Source organism: Hyaena hyaena, unplaced genomic scaffold, assembly GCF_003009895.1.
Source record: "Hyaena hyaena isolate Hyena2069 unplaced genomic scaffold, ASM300989v1 scaffold_533, whole genome shotgun sequence".
In the NCBI taxonomy this organism is placed as follows: Eukaryota; Metazoa; Chordata; class Mammalia; order Carnivora; family Hyaenidae; genus Hyaena; species Hyaena hyaena.
The window spans coordinates 919922-935242 of NW_024081161.1; the positions used below are offsets into that span (position 1 = coordinate 919922).

At 38.6% G+C, this 15321-nt stretch overlaps 1 protein-coding gene across 3 annotated transcripts in view; it reads right to left on the reverse strand.

Moving 5' to 3' along the window:
• Positions 1–269: 269 nt before the first annotated feature.
• The window catches only part of MTDH (metadherin), a 61115-nt gene continuing 46063 nt past the window's right edge, over positions 270–15321 (reverse strand). For all 3 annotated transcript variants that reach the window (XM_039255480.1, XM_039255482.1, XM_039255481.1), the window contains 4 exons: positions 9012–9119; positions 5319–5459; positions 2697–2853; positions 270–2043 (listed from right to left, as the gene is read on the reverse strand). In XM_039255480.1, coding sequence (XP_039111411.1) covers positions 1973–2043; positions 2697–2853; positions 5319–5459; positions 9012–9119 — 477 coding nt within the window. In that variant the 3' untranslated portion in view covers positions 270–1972. The remainder of the gene's footprint in view (positions 2044–2696; positions 2854–5318; positions 5460–9011; positions 9120–15321) is intronic.

The window sequence follows — 15321 nt, forward strand, 5'->3', positions numbered from 1 at the left end:
AATGAAGTCCAACACTGGACATGGCCGACAAAATTCTAAGATAAAGAAATAGTGAGGTAGAGTTGAGAGAGTTCAACTGAATTTTCTGAGCACAACTCTTTTGGCACATTCGAAAAGTACACAACAGACTCCTTCTCAAATTCTCCCCTGACACCTTTACAAATTGCTGGCAATTTAGGAATCCTTGGATCTCTTCAGGAAACATCTACGTAAAGCTAACAGAATAAAGTCATTTGCAGAAATGAATTCCTGGCAGCTTAGCTTATTTACCCCAATACCGAAGCAAATAAAAACAATGCTATCCATTTGCTGAATTTATTTAAACAAATCAATTTAGAAATATCATAGAATTAAACAAAACTTCTGACATGTAAACATACTGCCATGTTCCTGAAATAGATGTTAACACCTGATAAAAGTTAATAACCGCTTGTTAGGAAAGCTGTCCATTAATAAGGCCAGTCTTCGGCGAAACTAAAACCACTTTGTTTCTTTAGCTTTCCTAGTGTGACAATGCAATACTATCAAAGCACAATCAGATATAATAAAGACAAGATTGGATGGACAGATCGGTACCATTGGTTACAGCTGTTAAACAGTTTCGTTCTTGGTGCCACATAAAAGCAAGCCAATCGCATCAAATAAATCATGGCTTTTTTTTCTTTATCACAATTCACTAGGTGGTGTTAATTATGGTCCTTGTCAAACACGTTTGGTAAAGGCTATTTACAGTGTACATGGCTGAGCATGCACTATTTATAGTTACAAAGATGCCTGCCCGTTTATTAACAAGAGAATTACACAGTGCCTGAAAATGGTGAAGCATCTCACACGTCATTTAAATCAATAGTTTCAAGCAGAAAACGTTCCTTATTTGACCACAATTGCAATAATTACATGAAAATTCTTATAAAAACACGAATCCCCCTCAAGAAATTGATGCATATTCTACGCACTATAGGTTAAGGCAGTAAAAAAATGTATTCCTGATAACTGGAGGTCTTGACAATGTCAATTAAAGCTGTCTGACTCTAGTTTTTTTTTTCATTCTCCATCATATACTCAAAGTTCTGTCTGTGTAACTAATTTGTGAAGATTTCACTGTTAAAGTCGGAAATGGACCAGTAATGAAGAAGAGTTGACGCTGGAAAAAAGGAACTGCTAGGGACAGCGAAAATGTAAAGTCGACTTTGCCTAAAAGTTTCAAATTCTAAACAAGAGCATTATTTGTGAGTCTGAATCTTAAAAGTATAAAACAAATACATATAGTTTACCTTTCTTAATTTAAAATATACTGAACTTTGAACAATTCAAGTAATGTAAGACTATCAAAAATAACTTCATAAGCCATACAAGCATCAACTGCATGTTCAATGTTTTAATTAAGAACTTTTTAAAAATTGTAAACTAAACCGTGAGTTTAGTTAACAAAGGATAAATGACCTTTTATTTGCACTTGTGATTCCTTTAATACAAATTGCTACCAACATATATGTAAAGATATGGCAGATTATGCATTTGATCAAAGCACTTTGATTTAAGCATAATACAGATTCAAATGGTTTTAAGTTCCGTGCATAAGATCCAAGACGCCGCCTACCAATCTGTAGGCAACCCTCTCTCTAATCAGAATCCTCTATTCTTCAGCTGCAGATGAGACAGGGCACAATCTGTTGTAAACAGGGCACTGCTGTAAAACCAGGATAATATTCTTAAATTACGATCGTTCTTGTTCAATTGAAAAGACTTTCCCCAAGGGTCTTCCAGCGCTGTAGTATATTCTGCTGACCTCTTAATCTCATAAATTAACTTTCCTTTGATTCCATTGTTATGGTGGTTGTGTTCACAGTTTTGTTTTAAAAATTGGTTTAAATTTATATAAAACTCTGTACATGTTCACAAATTATTGCATAAACAGCATAATCTTCCAGACAGTGTTTACAAACACATGTCCAATTCAGGAAAAATATATTCACGTTTCCCGTCTGGCTTTTTTCTTCTTTTTTATTTGTTTGGGAGATTCCCAGCTAGTTTCAGACTTGGCTAAAAGCAAAAAAAGAAAGAAAGAAAAAACAAGAGAAAATACTGTTATGTCTCAAAAATATCAAAGTGGCATCAATGAAAACATGCTTTGAAATCCACTAACTCTTCAGTCTTTATGTGTAACTCTTCAAGGCCCAGTCACCTGTTTTTAGGTTATCCTATGGCTGCCTTCCTCTTTTCCTGTGAATGCCAATGTATTATTTTGTTTAATCACATGAATGACATCTCACCGGTTTCGATCTTGAAAACCCATCATTTAACATGGCATTATCAATCTAAGTAATGAAAGTGAACACGGGCACAATGGATACTGAAGGCAGCTGACGGGAGAAAAAGGGGGGAAAAGGCACAGCACAATTCCCGGCAGTCCCAAGACACGTGCGCAGCAAAAGGGAGGGACCAGATGGACAACGGCATGTAGCAAGCCCTCCACTGTATGTGCCTGGACACCCCGTCTCGCCTGGAATGATTTCAGCTCCTTGGCCCTCACAACTGAAGCCCACAAGGTGCCAGGAACCTAGCCTGTGTAAAGGAAGGGCGGGCTGCTCTGTTAACCCATCAGTCTTCCAAGGTTACAAGTGTAAACATTTCAGACTTTTAAGATATTAACACTTAATAAACGTACTGAGAACATAAAAGGAAGAATTACTTACTCTGTGAAGGAGGCACACTATTTTGCTTAGTATTTGACTTTGATTTTTCTGTCTCTTGTAGCATCGGTGGCACTTGGGAAGAGCTCTTGTCAGAATCACTTTTTGATAAAACAACAGATGGCTCGGTAGAAACAGCAGGTGGAAGAGTCTTGATAGGCTATTTTGGAATAAAATTAACCTTAAATTCTTTTGTAAAAACTTTCATATGAAATTAAATATCAAAGTAATACCAAGAGGCTGCCAAGGAGCAAGTAAATACTAAGATGATTTCCAAAGACTTTACCGGCAGAAGCACTACAACTCACACGTGCCCTCTAGTGGCAGAAGCAAATAAATCCCTACCTACAACATCCATGAACAGAGGTGGAGCTAGAGATTAGGAGTACAAAATTACGAGATGTTTACTGAATCTCAAGTAGGAGCGAATAATTCCATTTTCATGAACTATTATATTTTCCTGCTCATTACAATAGGATGATTTGATGTTTCCGTGATTCAATGTTCTGTCCACCTCTCACCAACTTTCGACGCCTTGAAACTTTTTCATGTGAAAGACACAAAGAAAAGAGCTAATTTCTGAACTCCCAGTAGGTGATACCACCCCTTCTCTGCTTCTCAAGAGGCAAGGGCAACTCCAACAGAGCAGCAACTGCTTCAGTTTCCTACACAAGGGAAAAGACAGCCCCAGACAAAGGCAGACTGTGACTACTAGTCCTGAGTAAAACTCAGGTCCCAATCTTCAGAGTTTTTATCCAGTCTGGCAGTGAAATCATAATGTTGAGGGCCTAGACTCTTAACGCCTTGCTTCTCCTCTCCAACCTGGAAGCAGAAAGGAGGCAAATTAACTGATATGCCTCAGTGAGGCCTAACTGGTAATGGATGGTCAGGAAAGATAATGACAGAAACTCCTGTGTTGGGAGGGCCTGGAGGCTGTAACAGATGAACGAGAGATCAAGTCGTCTGTAGCTCTGCTTATAATCCCGATTCTGAATAGAAACCAGGGTAAGAAACATTACTATGTTTCTCCGGCCTCTTGTCCTTCCGGGCTCTCTGGGTATAAGAAAGCTCAACAGGAAAGGACACAAGAGGAGGAAGCTGTGTGCACCCAAGAAATTACCAGGATTCCTTTCCTCTCTTTCAGGAGTCCAAAGCTGCATTTGTCTTGGTCGGTTCAGCTTTCTTAATGTTCTCTATAATTACTTCATATCCCAAAGTTTTAGTATGTATTTCCAGTATTCTCCCCCCTATTCTACTTAATCTATGTTAAATCACAAAAGGACTCAAATAGTCTTTACTAGATGGCTTCTGAAAAGGACTTACTGATAAGTGAAACATCAAAATGTCAAATGACCTTCTGCAACCCTATTATTAAACCTATGTGTGTTCTGAGACCGCATCCCTTCATCTCAAAAGGGAATTTTTCTCTTAGGGAATTAAAATACAAATAGGAAATATGGTTAGGATTTTATTTTAGTACAAGACTGTTACAAATTATTTCTTTTAGTGGTAACTCAAGTTTTATTTTTAAGAGTTTATTTTTAAGTAATCTCTACACCTAATATGGCGCTTGAATGTACAACCTCGAGATCAAGAGTCACGTGCTCTACCAACTGAGCCAGCTAGGCACCCCTGTAACTCAACTTGTCTAAAGCTGTTTTATTAACTATGTAAGCTCCAAAAAGTAGGCTCCATCCCCAATGTGGGGCTTGAACTCACGACCCTGACAGCAAGAGTCGGATGTTCTATTGACTGAGCCACCCAGGTACCACAAAGGCAGAGTTTTATCTGCTTGTTCTTTGATATATCCTCTGAAATAGTGTGTGGTCTACAGTAGGTTCTCAATAAATTTTATGAATGAGTATATAAATGAACCATGCAACTCTAGTAGGATTTCATATATTTGTATATAACTTATCTTATGAGAAATCAGATTATATTTTTTAAGTGTTTATTTTTGAGAGAGAGACAAAGTGTGAGCAGGAGAGGGGCAGAGGGAGAGGGAGACACAGAATTCAAAGCAGGCTCCAGGCTCTGAGCTGTCAGCACAGAGCTCAAGGTGGGACTCAAACCCATGAACTGCGAGATTATGACCTGAGCCAAAGTCAGATGCTTAACTGACTGAGCCACCCAGGTACCCAGAGAAATAAGATTTTAGAAAGCTATGATCTTTGTGTCACTGGCTTAGACCTTTTATAAAATGATCCTTTCTGACATATCAAAATTTTCTACCAATAGCACCTATATCAAGAATCTATCACCAAACTTACATAAAAGTCTCATTTGGAGAGGCTGGTCCAGTCATATTATATATTATGTGCTGGCTTTAAGGAAATGCAACCAGCTACCTTTTCTCTAGCAGTCTGTCCCTCATATGTCTAGATATTTACCCGGAGAAACTATAGTCCAGTGGTTATTTAACCTCTCCGACCTCACTCATATATAACAGATCTTAGCTTTCTCGGGGCGTTGTTGTAAGGGCTAGATTAGTGTTTTTAAAATGCTTAGCACTTCAAAATAGTGATCAGTAATGCTCAGTCAGCACTTAGTGCTTCAACAAAATAGGAGTTACGGCACAATTTCCAAGTCATCAAAATTGTATTCCTGAAATATCAAAAAAGTTACCTGGCTATTTTTGATGAGTGTTTCAGCTGGGTCACCAGTGCTCATGGTCTTCAAAGTAAAAGCTTTTTCCTGTTTTGGACGGACTTTAGAGGTATTCACTGGAAGCTCTTCTCTAATCTCTTTCTCTAATTCTTCAGTGTCCTACAGAGAAAAGGAGTCTATTAGATGATATAAATCACTTTTTTTCTAATTAAAAATCTACTTGGTTGGTATATATATATATTAATGTCCAAAAGATAATCCAAGAAAATAATTTCACTTCAGTAATTGTCCAAATGGCTTAATAGAGCATATAAACACAGTCATTCAGGGCTCCTGGGTGGCTCAGTTGATTAAGCGTCTGACTTCGGCTCAGGTCATGATGTTGTGGTTCATGGGTTCGAGCCCAGCATTGGGCTTCATGCTGACAGCTCGGAGCCTGGAGCTTGCTTTGGATTCTATGTCTCCCTCTCTCAAAAATAAATAAATGGTAAAAAAAAATTTTAAAAACAATCATTTCAAGATTTAAAATACACAGATACATTTGGAACAACCATCATTTCTGCTTTCTCCAGGGACTGAAATCAACTGTAAATTAAAAAATAATACACTCCCATCCCCAAATGCAAGCCATTCTAATTTACTAAACCAATTAAAACAAAATAAACCAGAAATTTTTTCTTTTTTCTTTTTTTTTTAATTTTTATTTATTTCTAGGAGAGAGAGACAGCGTGAACAAGGGTGGGTCAGAGAGAGAGGGAGACACAGACTCCGAAACAGGCTCCAGGCTCTGAGCTGGCAGTCAACACAGAGCCCGACGCAGGGCTCAAACCCACGAACTGCGAGATCATGACCTAAGCGAAAGTCGGACGCTTAACCAACTAAGCCACCCAGGCGCCCCCAGAAATTTTTTCTTTTAAAAAAAGGACACAGTGAATTAAGTGATACTTGAACTACTTTAGAAATAACATTTCACTTAATGACTTCTTCAAGGAACAAAATATTCATACCTAAGTACATTCTGTAGGTAAGTTAGGCTTCCATAGTAGAAAGGACAGTTCAGTTCTGGCCTGCTGCAATCTGGCTGCACAATGTCAAGGACCAATCATTTGATTTCCCTGGACTTTAGCTTCCTCAACTATAAAATAAAATATGCCTACATAATTTCTAAGGTCCCACCTAAGCTTTAACATGTCTATTCTTAGGCCTTCAGATTTAAAAAAAATTTTCAACAAAATACTTTTTTTTTTTAAATTTTTTAAAAATGTTTTATTTATTTCTAGGAGAGAGAGAGAGAGAGAGAGAGAGACAGCATGAGCAGGGGAGGGTCAGAGAGAGAGGGAGTCACAGACTGAAACAGGCTCCAGGCTCTGAGCTGGCAGTCAGCACAGAGCCCGACGCGGGGCTCGAACCCACGAACCGCGAGATCATGACCCAAGCGAAAGTCAGACGCTTAACCGGCTAAGCCACCCAGGCATCCCTCAACAAAATACTTCTAAAGCACATTACATGCTCAGGTATGTGAACTAAATATGAACTAGAATATGGCAAATAGGACCATCACTGTTAATTGTTATTGTTCTTTATCAAACACATACATATAAGCACCTGGCTCGGATGACCTTGACAGTTTTCTTCCAATACTGATATTTTATAAAACTTGTTCAGGATGGTAGTGGGTTTAGACAGTAATTCAAACTTTTATTGTGAATATAAGTTGCACAAGTAGCTTTGGACGTATGTAAGATTTGCAATCTGTGCAAAATTAATGTGAAGGCAGCAGTTAGTTCCATCCTAAGCTGCACTCTAATGGTAAAGAAGACCAACAACCACATAACCCACAACTAAAAAGAACAAATGTCTTATGGATAGGATGCTATACACTATGTACCTGACGCAGAATTATATCGACAGCTCATTTAATTCTCAAAACAACCTATGCAGTTAAGTCACGTGTGCAAAGTAGACCAACAAAAACAAGTAGTAAAGCAAAACTGAAATGTGAGTATAGATCTGACCCAAAGCCTGTATAATTTCTAATATTTTTTTTTTTTTTTTTTTTATTTCTAGGAGAGAGAGAGAGAGTATGTGAGCAGGGGAGGGTCAGAGAGAGAGGGAGCCACAGACTGAAACAAGCTCCAGGCTCCGAGCTGGCAGTCAGCACAGAGCCCGACGCGGGGCTCGAACCCACGAACCGCGAGATCATGACCCAAGCGAAAGTCGGACGCTCAACCGACTAAGCCACCCAGGCGCCCCAAGCCTGTATAATTTCTACTCACTGTATTTTTAAAAACAGATCAAACATTTGAGAAAGGAGTATCAGAATAACAAAAGAATGTTCACAAGTTCATGACCTTTGCCAGTAAATTGAAATTTACAGAATACATCTATCCCACAAAATTTCTTTTAAAAGGAACTCACCTAATCCACAAAACAGAAAAGCAGTCTTACTAAAGGTTATCCTAAAAGTCGCAGAAATCCAAGAAAAGTTTGGCTAAATAGATTTCAGACAGTATTAGTAATTAAAGGGAACTGTCTGTAACTGTTCTCATCAGCTAGCTCAGCTAAGAGAAGCACTCCTATCAGTCTTTCATTTCCACTGACCTCAGTCATGCTAAGCTTACTAGTGAGAAAAACGAATACTGAACAGATTGGTGTCATTTTTAACAGGTTGTGCTTCCCTCAACAAAAATTACCAAACACGTAATCCCTTAAAAAGCCATGCAGCAACTTTCCGCAAAGAGAACAGTAAGTAGGAAAATCATTTTGTAGGCTACGCTCCAGAATCTCCGGCCATCTCCTACATTTAAAGGAATAAAAACAATTAGCCACATGGTGGTAAGTAAGGAACAAGATTTTCCTAAGTTGTAATGTAAAGGTGAGGGAGCTTTCAACGAGAAACCCACGCAGAGGTCGAGTAATTCTAGTGTGCTTGAAATTACAAGAACTTTGTTTCCATTTATATTATAATCTAAACATTTTTCCCAAATAGGAAAGACCAAAGAAAAAAGAAGGAAAATGCAGGAGTTCCATAAAGAGAAAGTTTCTGTTAGAAGCCAAATGAGAAGGAACTAAGTGAAGCTGGGCCCAAGTACAGGGCAAGATTCTGCACAGTTATTCTAACCCTACTAAAATTCCTTTTTTCAAAATTGTATATTCTTTTTTTTAAGTTTATTTATTCTAAGAGAGAGAGAGCACAAGTAGGGGAGGGGTAGAGAGAGAGGGATAGAGAGAGAATCCCAGGCAGGCTCCATGCTGTCAGCGCAGAGCCAGACATGGGGCTCGAACTCACGAACTTGAGATCATGACCTGAGTGAAATCAAGAGCTGGATGCTCACCAAATGAACCACCCAGACACCCCGTAATTGTGTTAAAATTCTAATTTGCTGAATCCCAGTTACTCAGAGGAATTTCTGTATGTGAACAACACTGCATTTCCTTTTCCACTTCACCCTGATATAAATCAAAATGCATCTAATTTAATTTATTTACTTTGGGGTTCATACCTTTGGTATGATTTTTTTTCAGAGTAATGCTATGGTAGGATATATAAGATCTTTAAAAGATTCTGTGACTTTTCGAATGCTTTGCAAGTAAACCTGAGAACTCATATTGTGTCTTTTATCTCTACATATTCTTAGGACCTACATGTTATCTTTTCACATTTCAGCAGGAGGCGCTTTATGAGTCATGTCTATTGTTTTGATACTCTACCTGTACAGGAGAGTTCTCTTCGCCTTGCTTCTTCTTTTTCTTTTTTTTCTTTTTAGATTTCCCAGTTGGAAGAGCTCCCTCTCCCTTTTCTTTGTCATCATCTGAAACCTGATGTTTAAAGCAAAAGTATTTAAGTGAACCAACTGATTAAGTTTTCATTATTCAGAAATTATGGAATAATCTCATTCATTAGGCTCAGTTTTTATCTAATAAATTCTAAGTAAGAATTAGTAAGGAGTAATAAAATGGATCTAAAATTACATATTACAAAAGAACAAAGTAAACAGAACTTCATTCTCCTACCGTCTATGATAGACCATTTTTAAAAATAATCATTCATCACTCACTGCAAGACAAATTCGAGAGCTGTGCAAACCTTGGCTTTTAAAACTCACTGGATAGGTAACTCTGTTTTGTTTCAGAGTTTAAATGCAGTACTATGTGCAATGAAACTGAATTTGACCCGGTTAAGAGAATGACAAGCTCCAGAGTGGGAGAAAATATTTTCAAACAATATATCCAACAAAGGATTCGTTTCAAAGACTATATAAGCACACAAAATTCAATATAAATAATCCAATTAGAAAATAGGCAAAAAATATGAACAGACATTTCTTGAAAGAGGACAGACAGATGGCAAAGAAGCATATGGAAAGATGTTCAACATCATCAGCCATTAGGAAAATGCAAAATAAAACCAAAATGAGCTCACTACATTCCTACTGGTATAGCTACAATAAAAACAGTGACGGCAGCAAGCGGTGGCCTGGATGGAGAGAAATATAATCACTCATACACTGAAATGGGAAGGTAAAGTGATACAGCCACTCTGGAAAAAAGTTGGGCAGTCTCTTAATATATTAAATATGCAACTACCATACAACCCGGGGATTATACTCCTGATCATTTAGCCTGGAAAAATCAACACTCACTTTCACACAAAAACCTGTATACAAATGCATCATAGCAGCTTTATTCACAACAGCCCCAAGCTAAGAACAATCCTAATGTCCTTCAACAGGAGAACAGTTAAACAACCATATCCAGACTTTGACTACTAAGAAGTAAAAGAAAACCAACTAATGATACACAACAATCTAGAGATTTATGCTCAGTGGGAAAAAAACCCAACAGTACAAAAAGGTTGCATGCTATATTATTCTATTCACAGAATATTTTTGAAATGACAAAATTATAGAGATGGAAACATTACTGGTTGCCAGGGGTTGCCAGGGGGTGGTCATAGGAAGGAAGAAAGGGTGGCTATAAAAAAAAGGGAAGCATGAAGGATCCTAACAGAATGGAAATGCTCTGTATCTTAACTGCATTAATGCCAATATCCTAGTTGTGATGCTGTATTATAGTTTTTTCAAGTTGTTATCACTAGGGGACACTGCGTAAAGAGTATGCGGATCTCTCTGCATCATTTCTCACAAGTGCTTGTCACTCTACAGTTATCTCAAAATAAAAGGCTTATTTTATTAAAAAAACATTTTTTTTAACATTTATTTTTGAGAGACAGAGCATGAATGGGGGAAGGGCAGAGAGAGAGGGAGACACAGAATCCAAAGTAGGCTCCAGGCTCTGAGCTGTCAGCACAGAGCCCTATGCGGGGCTCAAACTCATGAATTATGAGATCATGACCCTAGGTGAAGTAGGATGCTTAACCAACTGAGCCACCCAGGAGCCCCAAAAGGCTTAGTTTAAAAAACTGATTTTCAGTGAGCGTCGGACTTCGGCTAAGGTCATGATCTCCAGGTTTGTGAGTTCGAGCCCCATATGGGACTTGACTGATAGCATGGAGGCTACTTTGGTTCTCGGTCTCCTTCTCTCTCTGCCCCTCTCCTGCTACTGTTCTCTCTCAAAAATAAACATTAAAAAAAATTGAATTTGAGACGGAATGTCATTGAAAACATTTTCCGCATGACAAAAACATTCACTAATTAGTGAATTAGAACTAATAGTGAATAGAACTAATAAACTGGTATTCATAAGATCCTTTCACACATTCCATGAAAGTGACTTTTCTATGAAAAAGTGTTTTTTGTGTCTTCTGCACAGATGACAGCCAAGATTCCTAGCCTACCCTTAGATGACGGGGTGACTGCTGTTTCTCTGCTCAGCAGCACAGTCATTAGGATGCTTATGGAGGTCTCATGAAGCACCCACCAAATAGTTCACAGAAATTACTAGCTAATGGAAAAACAAAACCCTACACAAACTTAGCTAGGAGATTTTCAGTCTAAGTTGGCTGGCAGTTGTGGAGAAACCTCCACAGTTTTCACCACAAGCTCACAAGATTAAAACACCACGTGAAAAGACACATCCTCTGAAGGTGATTCACATCACAAGGGCTCTGGGCAGCTTGCTTCTCAGCCAGTTATAATCCAACAGTAAAGGAAATACAGTTTCTCATGCCAAAACCCTATTTATGCTCATGGGTAAAAGGCTGAATTCCACTCCATACCATTTCTAACTTCTATGAAAGAACTTTTGACAAATTTATTTTAGATTAATTGAAGATAAAAGACATTACTGAGTAAACTTAGAATTCCTTTACACCCCTTTCCAATCCCATTCCCACATTACCTCCCCTAGGGGCAAACCATTACCATGAACCTCTTTTATGTCCATCCCATCAAGTTTTTTATAAATTTGGGTGTGTTCACACACAAAATTACATAAAAGTTATCATATTGTATCTTTCTGGAAACCTGTCCTTCATCATTCAGCATGTTTTAGAGATTCTATTCATGTTGATATTAATGTACTTTATTTCACTGATTTTTAACATCTAATATGCACTTGTACAGACCTATCACATTTTAGTTCTTCATTCCTCAACTGATGGGCATGTTGATGGTGGCCTATTTTTACTCAGAAATATGAAAGATGATCTCTGAATATACTCAGAAAAAGAACTGCTATGATATATGATAGTCTTCATTCCATTCAGTGCTTCTACTCTGTAATTCCGATGATAAGGCACAAGGAAGTTTCAGTTATAGAAATATACTTTTGATTGTATATTCACTAAACATTCAACAAATAGCAGAATGGTTACTATGTGTTAAGGTACTATATACCAGGAAGCTTTTTTCCCCTAACAGACTTTATATTTTATAGCAATTTTAGGTTCACAGCAAAACTGAAGGTAGAGATTTCCATATACTCCTCACTCCCCCACATGCACAGCCCCACTATCAGTACTCAGCACCCCCCTACCCCCGCCAGAGGTACATCTGTTACAACAGAGCAGCCTACGCTGACAGATTATCACTCAGAGCCCCTATAGTTTACGTTAGGGTTCACTCTTGGTGTTATACACTCTAACGGTTTGGAAAAAATGTATAATGACATGTATTCACCATTACAGTGTCATACAGAGTAGTTTTACTGCCCTAAAAATCCTCCATACTCTGACCATCCATCCCTCTCTCCCTCTAACCCCCTCAACTTTCATTATTACCTGTTAACTGTTGCCCTCTACATTTATTTACAGCCTTAGGAGTAAATCCCATGACTACCTCTTCCTTTCTCTGATCTCTAAAGATCAGAGGTAGTACCATCCTATCCAAGGCCAACCCACAACCCACTCATGCCTAAGGTTCCCCCACCTCTACTGCCAGGATCTTACTCTATTAGCAAGTCTCTCATTTATGTTTAACTTTTACCTTATTCTAGACTCTCTTTTCATCGACAGATATGTTAAAGCAGGGGCTGCTGACACACTACAAATCTAGCCCAATGGCAGTTTTTGTAAAATAAAGTTCATTTCCAAATTGTTTATGGTTGCTTTCACACTACTGTAGGGACCTTTAATAAAAAGTTTACTAATCCCTGCACTAAAATCTCTCCTATCATTAAAGCACAAGCAACGTCGAACAAAACCCTTCTTGGTACTAGAGTTTCACTGTCATCCACTACCTCTCCTCCATTCCTATCCTTACTTACTTTTTTTTTTTTTTTTTTTTTTTAAATATTTTTATTTATTTCTAGGAGAGAGAGAGAGAGACAGCATGAACAAGGGAGGGTCAGAGAGAGAGGGAGACACAGACTCTGAAAAATAGGCTCCAGGCTCTGAGCTGGCAGTCAGCACAGAGCCCGACGCGGGGCTTGAACCCACGAACCGCGAGATCATGACCTAAGCGAAAGTCGGACGCTTAACCGACTAAGCCACCCAGGCGCCCCTATCCTTACTTACTTTTAAAAAAACATATAAAAAAAAAAGCATACAATTTTCTAAACCTCATTTACTCAACTTACTGCAATATGGTTATTATTCCAAGATTTCTAATGAAACTGCTTTTTTTTAATGTTTATTTTTGAGAAAGGAGGGGGGAAGAGGGGAGACAGGGGAATAGAGAGAGGGAGAGAAGGAGTGTGGTGGGGAGAGAGTGAGAATCCGAAACTGGATCCAGGCTCTGAGCAGTCAGCACAGAGACCGACATGGGGCTCAAACCCACAAACTGTATGATCACGACCTGAGGTGAAGTCAAACACTCAACCAAATGAGCCACCCAGGTGCCCCTCTAATGGAACTGCTCTTAATTACCAGAGGAGCAAATGCTTCAGCCTACTGTGACCCAGAATTCTCTTCTCTCAGTCTCTTTCATGGGCTTTTGTTTCTCCTTAAAAGTTGGGAGTTTCCCTGATTCGTATTCATTCCTGCTCTTTTCAGGTCTACAGATTTTTTCAAGATATTTCACACACTCTCAAAATATTTAATGATCATATACTTATAACTTCCAAACACAGATCTTTTCCCTAAGATTTAACCTGGTATAAAACCAACTTCTCTTACACACTTCTACAGAACACTTTGTATTTAACATAGTCCAAATGGAACCAATCATCTTTCCCTCAACTAACTAGCTTCTGCTCCCATATTTTCTGTTGGAAGCATCCCTTCCACCTTCCTTCTCAGTTACCCAACCTAAAATCTTGGAAGTCATTTTGATGACTTTCTCCATTCAATTCTAATCACATGTCCTGTGGATTTTCTTTCAGTCAATCAGTTTATTTCTTTATTAAGTAGGCTCCATGCTCAGCGTGGAGCCCAATGTAGGGCTTGAACTCATGACCCTGAGATCATGGCTTGAGCTGAGATCAAGAGTTAGATGCTTTAACTGACTGAGTCACCCAGGCATCCCTATTTCAATTCATTTTTTTAAGTCTGTCTTGTATTCTGTGTACCATTCTTTTTAGAAAGATTTTATTTTTTTAAGTAATCTCTACACCCAACATGGGGTCTGAACCTACAACCCAGAGATCAAGGGTTGCACATGCCACTGACTGAGCCAGCCAGGCGCCCCTCTGTGTACCATTCTTACCACTCCTGTCCTGGACTAACTAACCAACCTCCAACCTGGCTCTCCTGCCTTTATTCACGTATGCATCTACTCCTTTTCTCTACATGGGCTGCCAGGATAAATCCCTCCATCTTAAAATCCCTCCATTACTTACAGGATAAAATCCAAGTTTTTAAATAACATTCAAGAACTTTTAGCATCTAGTCTATGCCTCTCTTCTCCAGTTTAATTTCTGACCACTCTGTTTCACATTCCGCTTTACTTCTAGGATACTTTTGCTAAAACTTCCAAGTGCTCCCATAATACCTAACACAAACTGTAACATTACTTTTATCCGCGGATGTGCCTGTCTCCTTCTCCTCCCTAACTAGGCTATAGGCTCTTTGAAGGCAGTAACTGTGTCTTATTTATCTTCATCTTGCTCCCCCACTAGCACAATACGTGACTCATAGCAAATGTTCAATTAATATTTGTTGAACGACCCTAGTACCTTCAGAGCCTCCTGGACTTTCCAACTTTATTCCTACAACCAACCAGTTGCTAAGTTTGATCAGTAGCTTTAGGACTTGTAAACTACTTCCATTTATTTTTCAAAGCTATCAATTTAGTTAATTATCTCCTACCCAATTCATGTAATTGTCTCTTTAACACTTACCCCAAAGTAGTACAAACTAGCTTCCCAGGCTTCTTCTCTTTCTCCTGTATCCAGCCTAATTTCACCAACCCCAATGATGATTAGGTTATCCCTAGTTTAAAAGCCATCAGTAGGTTCTTATCACTTAGAGAATCTCACAGAAATGTGGCAAGGTATGTGTCATTCATTTGTTTACTGAGTGCCAAGCATGTTGCTAGAGCTACGAAAAATAAAAACTTCCCGGTTCCTTTAAGGAATACAGCCTAGAAGCAGAAGATCCTGTCATCAATGGATTCCTCACATGTGTACTGTTTGCCTCTGCATACTGAACTGTTAGCCTGTTTCCTGCCTTGATGCCGTTTTC